Source organism: Wyeomyia smithii, chromosome 3 (genome assembly GCF_029784165.1).
Source record: "Wyeomyia smithii strain HCP4-BCI-WySm-NY-G18 chromosome 3, ASM2978416v1, whole genome shotgun sequence".
NCBI classification, from domain to species: Eukaryota; Metazoa; Arthropoda; class Insecta; order Diptera; family Culicidae; genus Wyeomyia; species Wyeomyia smithii.
Genome location: NC_073696.1, coordinates 89452527 through 89467883, shown reverse-complemented (window position 1 = coordinate 89467883; position 15357 = coordinate 89452527). Strand labels below are relative to the sequence as shown.

The 15357-nt window shown below is 37.0% G+C and overlaps 1 protein-coding gene across 3 annotated transcripts in view; it reads left to right on the top strand.

Moving 5' to 3' along the window:
• Window positions 1-4717: 4717 nt before the first annotated feature.
• Window positions 4718-15357, top strand: part of LOC129732114 (pH-sensitive chloride channel 2-like) — a 30701-nt gene continuing 20061 nt past the window's right edge. Inside the window, exons 1-2 of one of the 3 annotated variants that reach the window (XM_055692634.1) lie at window positions 4718-4969; window positions 5228-5738. In XM_055692634.1, the coding sequence (XP_055548609.1) occupies window positions 5305-5738 (434 nt within the window). In that variant the 5' untranslated portion in view covers window positions 4718-4969; window positions 5228-5304. Of the gene's footprint in view, window positions 5739-15357 lie in introns of all 3 variants that reach the window. The other 2 variants (XM_055692633.1, XM_055692632.1) reach the window with 2 other exon arrangements.

Genomic DNA, 15357 nt, shown 5'->3' with positions numbered 1-15357 from the left:
TAAAATCCATTTCATTACAAAAATGGCTTACTAAATTAAAGTGGTAGCTTCAGCGAAGTTGTACAACATTATGGTATTTACCTGAAAATGAAAAAGGGCGTACGAATTTTCATTATTTATGAGATCCGGTCCTATATTCACCTCAACACCCATATTCATGGCTTTCATTTACCGTCAAATTTTACTAAATTTTAAAAGTACTTTCAATTTCACCTCTCGATTAGGCCGAATGGTCTATAGTTCTACTTTGGAAACAGTAAAATTTGACGGCGATTTGGACACACAAGTACGATGAGATAAATATATGGGCGCTTCCCCTATTAAAATTTATTGTGGATTGAAATGTAGAAAGCGATTTTTTTAAATTCTTAATGACTTATTCTTATCAATAAATTAATCAATCATCTATATCTATCAATAATTTCAAAAGTTGTTTATAGAAAACAAAGGAAAAAAAATCCACTGTTTGAGACACATAAGGATTTTTCAAAATCTTGTAGGTGTCCGTGAATGTGAAAAGATAATATTAATTTGTGAATTCCTTCAATCTTCAATTATTCCTCAAAAGGTTTCGTTATTCATGAAAACATTTTTTCATGACCTACCTAATTGAATCCAACCAACAGGTCCTGTTCTATTTCAAATATTAATAGTGCATTTTAAATGCCACTGATCAGTTCAATTTGCTTAAACCGCTCTCACTTTGTCGTTGGCAAGTGATTGGCCCGCCTGAAAAACGGTGGTTTGAAGCATTCTATGAATAAAATAAATTAGGCCGTTACAAATTTTATTTTCATTTTATGTCACCCCCCCCCCCCCCCCCCCCTTCAAAAATCTTGAATATTGGAAGGGGAAGAAAAAAAAAGCTCAAACCGTTTTGCTCATTTTATTGGTTTTCCGACAGCATAAATGCTTTATTTAGCAACAAACAAGTCCAGTGGCGTGGTCCCCGTGGTTCTGTGATTAGCGATGTCGGTCGGCTAGCTCTCCCACACGGTTGTGATATCGGATTCGATTCCCGATCAGGTCGAGGAACTTTTCGAGCTGGAAATTTTCTCGACTCAGCACTGGGGCACGGTGTATCGTTGTACTTATCCTACAACATGCAAAATGTGTCGAAAACAACATCGATAACGAATTCTCACAACTAATCTAGTTGATCGAGACCGCATTAGGCCCCAGGCTAGCGTGCGATATTGTTTTAAGTCCAGTGACAGTGAGAGTGTCGTCAAAAGGCAAGCGAAATAAATAATAATAATAATAAAATGTTATTTTTCAACATTTATTTGAGTGCAAGTTACAAACATCATAACTTGCACACAAACTTTGATCAAAGATATTTCTTTTTTTTTCGTCTCGGTGTTATTTATTTTTTTGCCACCCCCTTTGCTAACTTTGATAACCTTGGACCTAAAAAGAATTCGAAATTTGTATCAGCCTTATATGACTCAAATTATAGTGACACTTACCAAATATATTTTTTGATTAATAAAAAATTGTTGCTTTAAGTTTTGTTTATTATTACCGTAAGCCGAGCTGAAATTATGCCGGTGGGGGTGAGATTGTGCCATACGAACCCATTGCTTGTCAGCTGTTGGCGATCACAAGACCATCTTTCTTGAATAAGTTCCCTCGAATACTTAACCAAGAAAGATAAGTCTTCTGTCCCGAAAGGGATGGCTGACAAGTCACGGGTTGGATGGCTCAATCTTACTTCCACTGGCACAATCTTACCCCGCCTGGTGGTATCATAAATTTTAAAGCTCATAATAGTAAATTTAATTTTGCTCACCCATGTGTTCATTTAGAAACAAATTTGAACAAAATTCTAGTTTAAATACTAACTAATGAAATAGCTCAATAAAATTCAACTATCCTAAATTAGGCAATCCAAGATAAGAACATTTTGAGATGATCATGTGCTTTTTGGGTCCTAAAGGTTCCAGCCGTATAATATACATAAGTTGGACGCCATGCTTGAATACATGTTATTGATATAATCTAGGCTCATTCACTGTAGAACTTTCTGACAATTTGGTTGAATTTTAGCCAGAGTCAAGTCAACAGTTCCCCAGGGCTCATGTTTGAGCCCCCTTCTTTACAACTTTTATGTAAATGACATCGACGAATGTCTGGCAAATTCATGCACGATATGACAACTTGCAGACGACAGTGTAATCTCTGTTACAGGAGCCAAAGCTGCCGATTTGCAAGGACCATTGCAAGATACCTTGGACAATTTGTCTGCTTGGGCTTTACAGCTAGGTATCGAATTCTCTCCGGAGAAGACTGAGATAGTAGTTTTTTCTAGGAAGCATGAACCTGCTCAGCTTCAAACACAATTAATGGGTAAAACGATTTCTCAGGTTTTGGTACACAAATATCTTGGTGTCTGGTTCGACTCTAAAGGCACCTGGGGTTGTCACGTGAGGTATCTGATGAAAAAATGTCAACAAATAGTGAATTTTCTTCGTACAATAACCGGACAATGGTGGGGAGCCCACCCAGGAGACCTTATAAGGCTTTACCAAACAACGATACTGTCTGTTATTGAGTACGGGTGTTTCTGCTTCCGCTCCGCAGCAAACACACATTTGATCAAACTGGAGCGAATACAATATCGTTGTTTGCGTATCGCCTTGGGTTGTAGCAATCGACCCATACGATGAGTTTGGAGATCTTAGCTGGAGTACTACCATTGAAAAACCACTTCTGGAGCCTGTCTTCTCGTATTCTAATCAAATGTGAGGTCTTGAACCGTCCCGTGATTGAAAATTTTGAAAGGTTAATCGAACTTAATTCTCAAACCCGTTTTATGACATTGTATTTCAATCACATGTCCCAAAATATTAACCCTTCTTCGAATATTCCAAATCGTGTCGACTTATCAAATACTTCTGATTCTAATGTGTTTTTCGATACATCCATGATAGAAGAAACTCGTGGAATCCCGGATCATTTACGCGTGCAGCAGATCCCTAAAAATTTTTCCAATAAATATCGAAACATCAACTGCGACAATATGTACTACACTGACGGATCACTTCCGGTGGGTCCACTGGCTTCGGTATCTTCAATAACAATTTAACCGTCTCACATAAGCTCGATAATCCTGCTTCTGTTTACGTCGCAGAATTAGCTGCAATTCAGTACACCCTAGGGATTATCGAAAAAATGCCCACGGACCATTATTTCATCTTTACGGACAGTCTCAGTTCCATTGAGGCTCTCCGATCGATGAAAGATGTTAAGCACTCTCCGTATTTCCTGGGGAAAATACGGGAACATCTGAGTGCTTTATCCGAAAAATCTACTCAGATTACCTTAGCGTGGGTCCCTTCTCACTGCTCGATACCGGGTAATGAGAAAGCGGACTCTTTGGCTAAGGTGGGCGCAACAAACGGTGATATTTATGAAAGACTAATTGTCTTTAATGAATTTTTCGCATTTGTACGTCAGAATACGATCATCAGTTGGCAAAATTCTTGGACCAAGGGGGAACTGGGAAGGTGATTACATTCCATAATCCCCAAGGTATCGACGAACCCGTGGTTCAAGGGGTTGGATGTAGGTCGGGATTTCATTTGCGTGATGTCCCGGCTTATGTCCAATCACTATAGATTTGACGCGCATCTCCGTCGTGTTGGGCTCGGGGAGAGTGGTATCTGTGCCTGTGGTGAAGGTTATCACGACATAGAGCACGTTGTTTGGTCATGCCCTGTACACCGTGACGCCAGGTCTAGATTAATAGCTTCCCTGCAGGCCGAATGTAGGCAGCCGGCTGTTCCTGTTCGTGATGTCTTGGCGAGCCGTGACCTATCCTACATGTCCCTTATATACGTTTTCCTGAAATCCATCCACGCCCCAGTTTAGTCCTATCCCCTTCCGCCTACATCCAACCAAACGACAAGAACACGTTAAGACCCCGGATCCGGAAACAGCAATCAGACCCGCACGATACTCTCAAGGCCCGATGGAAACAACCCAATATGCCAGTCTGTAATATCTTGGCCCAGCAGCGGAACAAATTTAATATGCTGCTTACCTATGGCAATGAAAACCTTCAAACAGCAAACCTGTGCTTTTAATGCAAAATATTCTAGCTTTAAGTTAGATTTAGTTTCAGCTCGTAGTCGGCAGCGAGGATAAAAAATTTGCTTTTAGTTATTAAGATACTTTAGAAAGTAAGCTACCAGATATAAATGGCGCCGTTAAACATTGAATTGTATTTGTGCCGTGTCAAATAAACTATAGATGAAAAAAAAAGTCAACAGTTCAACAAATCGGAACCATATTTCCACAAACATATAATATGTTCTAAAATTATCTCTAGCTGACGACAATTCATCCTTTTCCAACAATCAGAGATGCTTGTTGTAGAACTAACGCAAAAAAATGATTGCAAGATAAGCAACAGGATTGGAAATTCCCGCACGTTCAGCCCAACCACGCTGAACAAAGTCAATTATCCATGGATATTTACTCAATGAGATGCCCGAGTGCTATTCAATCGTTGTTTTACTTCACTGGATAGGGTATACATTCGTATCGGCATCTGTGACAACCAGAAACAACAAACCACTTACCGGTGGAGACTTCGTTTGCTCGGTTACTTTCGGGATGTAACTCGAACGCCTACTAGCTAAACGTGGGAGATATTTTATCTACGCCCGATCCCCCAACGAAACTTGAACTTTTCCACCATATCTCTCTAGGAGCAGTCGTTAGTTGATAAGCAAGAGCCCGCGCTTCTCGCCATTTATCGTGTCTCGGTTCACATCGGTTGCTTCCTAGCGGAGTTTATATAGGTGAACGCAGGCGGAGTAAGATCTGCAGTCTCCTCAGAACGGTCCTCGATGTCGAACGTACGGTGCGCTTAATCTCAACCCAACACAGCAAGTTCTCGCGAGTGTGGTTCCGTGTGGTGTTCTAGTTTCTAATGGATTTTCCAGTTCCTTCCTAATATCCGGTCAGCTTTAAGTGTATTTTGTCGTGCATAATTACTAGCCACTCAAGTTGTCGTTTCTATTATGTAATTTAGTAAACAGAGTCTCTGTAGGTGCAGTTTGTTAAGCAAAAAAAAAAAAAAATCGGCTGTGAGAGGCAATTTCAGTGATTTCTTCGAGATTATTTCTTGTTTTTTTTTGCGGGGTAGGGTTCAAAATTAAATTGAAAAGTTGACGGTATTTGGTTCAATCTTTTTCATTCGTCGTTATGCTATTTGAAGTCCCTGCCCACTATCAAGTGCTGTGTTAGTGCGAAATAAATAATTCATTCCGGAAAAGTGAAAAGTGATTGCTTAAAATGCGACCAGCGGTGAACACTGTCATCGTAAAGGCATACGTAATCGTATTTTTCACCATCGTTAAGATATCCGCTACAACAAACTCGTCCGATCACACACCGTCGGATGTACCAAAGGCGAGTACCGCAGGTCATCTGGATAACGAGACGGAGATAATCGACACAACACTGCTGATCAAAGAATACGAGAGTACAAGCCCTGCCGACGATGAAACGACTACAATTATTAGCAGTAGCAGCTCACAGTCTAAAACCTTCATTACCAGTAGTACAAACGTTCCATTGTTAGGAACCTCCACAGAGTCGAGTACAACAGCTGAAAATAAAACGATGACCCCGGAGGAACTCCAGAAGCTACTGCTCCCGCCGGCCAAAGTCGAGGCCGCAATATTGCACTTCAACACGACGGAAGATACGCATGAGAAGAATATAAAGTGAGTCACCGTAATTATTATTCCTGCTGGCAATGCACTGCGTGTGCAGGTCGGCACGGGTTCATACTTGCATATCCTTGCGTACCTTGAATCGTAGGCGTAGTGCAACTTGACTCAACATTGAGGTGCGCGAAGCTTTTCGCCAACTGATTTACCTGGTTTGCTTCATACCGCGTTTGCCACCCTTGTACCCTGATGTCCCATATGTTCAAATAGGAATTTGTTTACTAGGTATTTACCGCAGCGTCGCTAAGTCGATGACTGTACAGCATTCATGGATTGAAAGATTTCTTTGATAAGAAAACGTTTATGTAATGAAAAAAGTTTTTTTGTGGAACCGACGCATCTGCTAAACGCCGTTTTTAGTTAAATGAACTGTGCAGTGTCAAAATAGGCGCTATTTTTATTTCTTTTTAGAAAAAAAATTCTGAATTGTACGCCGATACAGTTTGGTAAAAAGACATTCTTATTTTGGCATTCTAAAAATGTTTTTTTTCCAAGCACTCATTTTCAAATTCTTCAGCAAAAGCGAAATTAAACTTACTGGAGTCATCACAACAAGTAGTAGCCTTATAAAATTTTAGGCGTGGAAGCTGCCCGATGTTCATCTTTAAGTATATTCACCAACCTTCCTTTAGAAATTTTGACAACTAGGTTCTGTTTCCGTGTTCTGTTTGGAGGCATACCTACTGGCAGAAAACGAAACTAGGGTAGGAAACATATTCTAAGCAGCTTTAGGAACCGCCTGTGTATTCAGACGAAATACTCGAAATGTGTTGGGTGAAATTAAAACAGTAGTATATCAATCTGTTCTCTATTGTTTTCTCTGTCAAAACTTGTTTTTAGATTGTAAAACTAAGTTAGCAAACTTTAACAATCCTCAATCAAAGTTACCAATCGAGGGACACTATTCCAATCACCCCGAACCTATTTTAAGCAGTTTCCATCTGTTTTGCAGGCGTTTTTTTTCAGCACCCGAAGTGGCTCCTGAATGGCTGCAATATAGGTCGATTTGTTTCAAATGATATTTGTTCACAGATTTCTTTGTGATTAACGGTTTTTCTCATGTTCGTAAGACAGCTAAACAATCAAAGTTTTCGTTTCCATCATTGAAATTGTCGATATTGATCAAAATTCAGGAGTTTGAGGCCTGTTTTCTGCGAGTGATTAAAATAGGCGCTACTGCTTAAGCCGTTCCCTACCCTATATTCGCACTCATATTTTCAGAAATATGTTTCTACCTGACCATGTGGGATTTTTAGTATGGTTGTTTAAAATCAATCTACTCACATCGGTTTCATTATGCACAAGATTCATTTCAAAACGGATCAAACAGAACCATTTGCCTGTTTAATTGCCGTCAGAAGATTCCGGTATGGATGGAGTATGGAAAAGAGTTCGCTAGTTTACTGTGAACTTCTGCAAATCTTCGTAACATATCCAGATATGATCATCCGTGGCCGTATAGATAGTTGATTTGGATACCATTGATCTAATACGATATGCTTTGGTTCAAATCGGAAACTGGACGTTCAATTCGGAGTTAAAGTTCAAAACTTTTAAATTATCGCGAAAGGGTACAAAGGTACATGTTCAGTTTCAGTTTGGTTTCAAAAGCTCGATTTATCAATCTAATATGACATTTTGAAGACACTTGAATAGTTTTTTTTTAAATTTTATTGAGTAGTAGGGAACTTTATTGATGTTCTTTTGGTCAGTTCTGCATAAATTCTTCTTCCACTCGTGCAGAATAACTCTTCCAATTTTTAACAAATTGAAACATAGGGGTCCACTTTGGGGGAGCGAGGCACTTTATGCCTCCCAATATTTTTTCCGAGGGTCATTTTGCCCCCTCAATAGTTTTAGACAGTCGGCGTCGCTTTTTTCGTTTTCCTGATCTGTTATTTTTAAACTTCACAACCCCCACGCTATTTTGCAAAACTGTGGTCTATGATAGTTACTATCAAAGCTGATGTTCTATTAGATGAAGAAAAAAGCTGCCATTCCAATCACTTAACTTCAAGTCGTATAGCAAGCGAAAATTTTAAGCATATTTCTAGAATCAGATAAATCAGATTTTTTCGATTTTTTAAATTTTAAGATCTCAGTTACGTTGTCTAGGTAGGGGGGCGAGGGTTGGGTTTCAACCCCCAGATATTGGACAGACTGTTTATAAGAGGGTGCAAAAAAATAACCTTCGAACTTTATTTTGCAGTAGAGCTCAAGCAGTAGAGCTTCAGCAGCATAATAAAGTTTGCTCTCCGCTGTGCCCTCCAGTAGCTGTGCCAGCCAAACATTCTGCAGGGTAACAATAAAGGTAACATGTTCCGCAGTGCCTGGAAGTTGACTCAGCTCTCGTTTCTAAATGTCGCGTACCTCTAACAAATATAGTCCACTCGCTATTGTGTGACAAACTAGACTGAAGCTAAGTTTTCCTCACGCAGTCTTTTGTAAGGAGTTCAGCGTAGATTTTTGCCATGAGGGCGTGGCCACGCAGTTTCGAGAAAGACAAACGGAACAAAACACTTTGTTGAGTCAAAATATGTAGGCAGTAGAATTTGTTCCGTCCATGTTATTGTTATCCGTGCTCGGGAAGCAAGGGAATAGCAAGGAAAATTAATGGGAAAGCTTGACCTCGGAGCTTTTCACCTTTTTTCACCACTAGGCAACAATGTTAAACATTATATCAAACAATTGTTACACATTTTTTCTATCCACCGACATATAAATGACTAATATGCAATAAGTCGTTCACTTGCTATAATCGTTTGAAATCTGACGTAACATTTGCCAGTTTCATTTTCAATTTCACAAAATATAATCTAGTATAGAAAACAAAGACGTCAAAAATGCACAGAAATTTTTCATAGAAAAGTTAATAAGACTTAATAATAAACGCATAAAATTTACCAAATGCATACCAATTACCGACTATTAAGTGTACAGGACAATTGCGGGGCTAGCGCTACGATCCTACTGACACTAACAGTCTCTCCCGAGACGAGACTCGAACCTACGACGACTGACTTGTTAGGCCAACATCGTACCTCGAGACCATCTGGGAGATTTTTTTCAAACAACATTAGATCTCAAAGTTTAGTGCGTTTCTAATTCCTAATAACAAACAATATATCAAGTTTGCTGCTAGATACACCCAACACAAACGGAAAAGATTTTGTTACTTTTGAGCAACATTTTATTACTTTTTGTGTCTTATAACCGCGTATTAGACACAAAAAGTAATAACTAAAAAGCAACACAATATATGACGGCTACACGCTTGTATGTGTTTCTCAGGAGAATATATAACCGAGAACTGCAATGCATGTCTTATCGAGACTTCACTCGCTTGATGCAACAATCAGGTTCATTTCTGTCCCCGTTTTTCACACATGATCAGAATCTCACCGGTCAGCCTCAAAAAGTCTATTACTCAGAAACACCACTGTTTCGTTCCCCAGTGTTTACTTGAAAGGAAATATGTAATACCGTGGGATCAGAGTTGCCGGAGTTGCGAATGTTGTTCTAGATGGGCACGAGTTTTGTATTTTCAAACAGGTCAAAATAAGTTTCGTGAAGCGATGAGTGTGCGTTTTCAACATTGTTGCATCTGCTTGTAAGGAAGCTAAAGTTTGTGTTTTTCTCTAAGGGGCCATCCACATACCACGTGGACAGCTTTGGGGGGGGGGGGGGGGGTGTTGGCTAATGTCCACGGTCCATACAATTTTTTTAGAATTTATACGGACAGTTGTCCACGGAGGGGTGAACCCCCTCACAGATCATGATGTGATTTCAAGACGCATATGAAGTCTTTGAAATCATCAACGTTTGCATACTGTATGAAGGTGAAAATGATGCTTGGCAGTTCTTGTTATACTTTTTCTCTACTCCGTATGCGTACAACGAACAAATTGATACACGCGCACCGGATGAATTGGAGATGGAAGAAACTAGTGACATGAGCAACATATGCGACAGTATGTGTTGTTTCTTGACTTGAGTTGGAAAGAAAGCATTTTTCGATAAGTGAAAATTTTGCATGTAGTTGAAATAACCATTATTAGATAGTCGTAGGGGTAAACAGGGTAAGACCGCACTGTAGTTTTACTACGAAGTTGTAAAATAATTGAAAAATTTCTTTAACGTGTCTATCACAGTATAATTACATAACATTTTGCACGTTTTTCTGTTTTGATAGTGCGCGAAAGGTCGCAGAAATAATCAAAAACAACCTTTCAGCTGGCAACCAGTCAATGCGCTATTGTTTTGCGGCAACGGGACTTAAGGTTTTTCAGTCTAAAAATCTATTGTTTTGTTCGTGAATATACGTTTAATCGCTTGCCTGAATTTATCTTCTTTCGGGAATATCGAAGACCGTGAGTAATCTTGTAATTTTGACTACTTTTTCGGTCAAATATGAAAATGTTCCACTGGGGGTAAAGTCGCCCACTATACAAGGGGTAAAACCGCCACGTATCCAACTGCTTGTTGTTTTACTTCAAGACCCAAATGCCTCGACACTACAAAGGGAATATTTACAGGATCAGTAAAGCAACTTCAAGCCACATAAGACATCGATGTTAATCGACCATTTTCGATTTGGTTGAAGCTTTTCTAGTAATATATTTTAACAAGACTTATTTTTGAAAATAGTAAACCTGTGTGAAAATGGTGTTAATGAACCAAAATAATTTTAGAGCCATGACGGTATGTTTGATTGGTATGACGTCTCCGGCAGAATTGAAAATAGTAGTTTTTTACTTCCGAAAAAAATATTCACTCTAAAAAAATTTAAAGAAAAGATATAAAAATAGAATTAAAAATATATATTTTTTTCAAATTTATTTGAAAAAATATGTTTTTGCCTGTAAAATCTACAAAAGGTAAGCTAAAATTTTATGGTTGTTGGATCATGGAGTAATAGAAATATTAATAGCAAAATTTTTGTGAAGAATTTTTTTTTTGGACGGTTTGTTTGGTGTATAGAGTCGTTGATAATTTTGTTCTTCAAAAAAAAAACATAGAAAATTGAAAATATAAATAAACGAAAGAATAATTATTAGTATTTTTCTATACATAATAAGTCTTCAAAAGAATCATACAGACAGGTTTATTGAGTTTTAATTTTTAGCTTAAAGATAGGTATATTATGAATTCAATATCTTGAAAACCCCCAATTCTGAAAAATCTATTTATTTTGAAAACCAAAAAAGTTACCTAAACATTGATCTGAACTTGAATAATCAGAAAACAAAATAAGTTGAAACTTAGAATTTTTTTTTCAGATTTTTCACAGTGTATATTTTATTTAAAAAGAAAAAAAAATACCATCCACAACTTTGTCAGAGACACTATACCGATAAAATCAACCGTTTCGGCCCTAAAAATATTGTTTATCCTCAAAAAATGGTGGGCGATCTTACCCCGCTGGTAGGCGGGCTTACCCCGCATGAAAAAGATCTGCACATTTTCAATGAATTTTTAAAAATTGAAAAAAAAAACTGGAAAATAAACAAAAATATTTCAGTTCTTATTTTTTAAATGCGGGTATTGAATAGAAGAACCTCTTAGCGAAGAAAAAATGAAATTGCAGCCGCAACTTTTTTTTCTATAAACAGAATTGCTTAAGGGGGCGGTCTTACCCCGCTTACCCCTACTCCCGTAACATATGCAAAATATATGACAGTATATGTTGTTACTTGACTGGAGAAGAACTTTATTGCTTTTTGAGTAACAGATTTGTTACCTTAAGGGCCATTTTGCGTAATTGCTTTTAATGTAATCAGAAAAAAAATTGCGTGTAGATTTTATTAAACCAATTATTTGAATGGGGCGTTATTATATGGAAAAAATGAAACATGATAGCACAAACCCAGAACCAAGTTTTTTTTGTTCTATTTTGGGCTCCAAACGATCTTAAATCAATTGGAAGTTGATTGGTTTTGTCGTCGCTTGGCGCATTTCAAATTTGTATGGGGAAACCTGCTTTTTTGCATTTTTGTTTCTAGAGACCTGAGAATGGCTTAAACCATACGTTTTATGACTTTAAAAGGTAGGCTTTTTGATGCTTAACAACTTTACCGAAGACACTAAAGAGTTAGGATGTCCCTAAAAATGTTATAACCGTTCAAAGTTGAGTTTGTCGAACTGAATGCAGAAAATATTTTTTACTGCCAACACTACCACTGTATCGCTGTCAGTCAGATTTTCATCTGAAGTTACCTTTGCAACATGGTGTAGATCCTATCTGCGCCTAGAATATTGACACATATTTGTTTGATTGGTCCAATTGAGTGTCCAGACTGGATACTACATGAAACTTCTGATGGTAATCCTACTGACGCAGGTATACTGGTAGTGTTGGCAGACAAAATGATTTTCTGCATTTAATTCGTCATACTCAATTTTGATCAGTCAAAACTTTTTCAAGGAATATCCTAGCTCTTCATTGTCTTCGGCTAAGTTGTTAAGCATCTAAACTACTCTATTTTAACGCAATGTATTGCATTATTCAAGCATTACTGAGCTCTCTAGAAAGGGAAATGCAAAAAAGCAGGTTTTTCCATACAAATGCTCATACAAATTTAAAATTCAATGCGCCAAGCGGAAGCAAAACCAATTGACTTCCGGTAAGCTTATGATTGTGTGGGGCTCCAAATGGAACCAAAATAACTTGGTTCTGGGCAATACAACACACACCATACGCGTATTATACACTATATCATGAAAATACACATAATATAAACAACTATACAAACAACATACAAACACTATACGCACCACGCACGCTACACACATATATGCTGTACAGTAGGGCGCCAATCATCGTATGGAAAAAAAGTGACCAGAAAATTTAAAAAAAAACCCTATACAAAATGTTCACCTGTTAGAAAAAACACCCTGTGCAAAATTTCAGCTCAATCGGACTTAAAATGGGGTGGCGCAAAGCGATTGAAGTTTGGCTTTTTTGAAAACCGAAAAATCACCCAAGGGTACATGAAATTTCGGTTTTCGAAAATTTTTTTTTGATGCCAAATGACTTAAAAACACATGAAACGTCGAGAATTGGTGTCATCTGAAAAAATTTTTTTTTGCAAAAATTTACTCTTTGGGACTTAGTCGTTTTTTTGATTGTGGAAGGCGGAGTTCAAAATGCTTAGAATTTATCTTTTGAAATTGATCACTAGTCTCTCGAAATAGCTTGTATAATGATATACACTGTAACTAGCATCGAATACATTATGTTTCATTAGGGTGGTTGATTTATTCGACATAGGGTGGTTCATAATATTGTGTAAAAATGAGTATAAAATGAAAAAAATCACTTTTCACTAAATACCAACAGAAAAATTCCTGAAAATATAATATTTGTTATATCATTGTCGTTAGGGTGGCAATGTTGAATTGGAAAAATTATAAGTAAAATGGCAAAATATTACAAAACAAATTTACAAAATGTATCAAACTACTCTGTGCAAAAAAAAAAAATTATCTCAATCAAAATTAAGATTGTGTCTCGTGGAAAATGTTGAATGCTTTCATGTCATTTGCAAAATCACACACGGGAGGTACATGGAATTTTAATATTAGAAAAATGTTTTCGATTCCAAGTGTCTTAAACTTTTAAATGAAACGGTGGAAACTGATGGAATATGTTATATTACTTTGTTTGAAAAATCTACTCTCTAAGACACTTGCACTCGTCTTTCGAATGTTGTACCAGACAATTTATTCGTTTTATTTACCACAATAATGTCCTTTGCCAACACTTGATTGAACACACAGTGCTCTGGCTTATATAATCGGACAAAAGACTGTATCGATGTTATTCAGTGATAATGAGAGTATACGGATCTCAATCAGACACGCAACAAAATTGACTCGTTGTTTCTGGGTTTGCGTCGTTTTGACAGTTCGACCATACATTTTCTGTCAAGTTTACATCATCAGAACGTGAACGTGCCCATTGGCTGAAACTTTGCATAGACGTTTTTATAGGCAAAAGATGCCATTTTGTGCTATTGGTTTAATTTATTGAAACACAACTCATTTTTGAAAAGCTATTGGAAAATGCTATTTCGGATAGGTATTGATCATTACAAAATTTTTTAGAGCCAACACGGTTCGTTTGAGCGGCGTGACATCTTCGGCAAAGTTGTAGATAATAGTTTTGTTTTTTAAAACAAAATATACACTCTAAAAATAAATAACTAATTTAAAAAAAATAAAAGAAAGTTATGAATTATTTATCGAAAACAGCCCATTTGAAAAAACTGATTTTTTTTATAAAAACTACGAAAGTTTTCCTGAACAACGAAACCGGCCATGGAGAAATCAGAAATAAAGTTATATTCTTTAAATTTATTTTTTTTTCACAGGGTACATTTTTTTTTGAGGAACGAAGTTATTATTTACAACTTTGCCAGATACACTATGCCAATCAAATAAACCGTGTTGACTGTAGAAATATTCTTGATTTCTCATAGAGTGCTCTATTGGAAATTAAAAAATATGTCTACAGTCGAAACGGCATAGTGTCTTTGGCAAAGTTGTAGATAATATTTTGTCCTTCCAAAAAAAATATGCCCTTTAAAAAAAATAATTGAAAATAATTTTTTTTTTCAAAAAAAAATTTTTGATAAGTTGATTACTATATGAACGGACTGGTTTCATTGTTTTGGTAATCTTTCGTAGGTTTTATTAAAAAAATCATGTTTTTAAAACATGACCCCTTTTGAATAATTAATTTTTAATCTTCCTTCTAACTTTTGAACTAATAATTTTTTGAGTGTAATTTTTTTGGAAAGACCGAATTATCATCTACAACTTTGTCGAAGACGTCACACCAATCAAACGAACCAAAGTGCTTTTTTTATTTTACACTCATTTTTTCACAATATTATGAACCACCCTATGCCGAATAAATAAACCACCCTAATGAAACATAATGTATTCGATGCTAGTTATAGTGTATATCATTATACAAGCTTTTTCGAGAGACTAGTGATCAATTTCAAAAGATAAATTCTAATCATTTTGAACTCAGCCTTCCACAATTGAAAAAACGACTAAGTCCCAGAGAGTAAATTTTTGCAAAGAATTTTTTTTTCAGATGACACCAATTCTCGACGTTTCATGCGTTTTTAAGTCATTTGGCATCAAAAAAAAAATTTGAAAACCGAAATTTCACGTACCCCCTCCCCCCTTGGGTGATTTTTCGGTTTTCAAAAAAGCCAAACTTCTATCGCTTTGCGCCACCCCATTTTAAGTCCGATTGAGCTGAAATTTCGCACAGGGTGTTTTTTCGAGCAAGTGAACATTCTGTATAGGGTTTTTTTTTGAAATTCGAAATGACCATTTTGGCTGTCACTCTACTGTACAGACACACACGCTTTACACGCACACAAACGTTACACACACGCACGCGCTTTACACACACACGCTATACCTAAACAACGTGGCAGCATCTCTGCTTCCTTTCCTCGTCGCTTAAGTCGGGTGATGAATGCGATGCTGATTGGCATTGCTTTTTGCTAGCTAATGACCGAAATAATATAATAATAGCTAATGAATGAAATAAACCAATCGTATGGAAAATGTAGGTGGATATTCAACATGA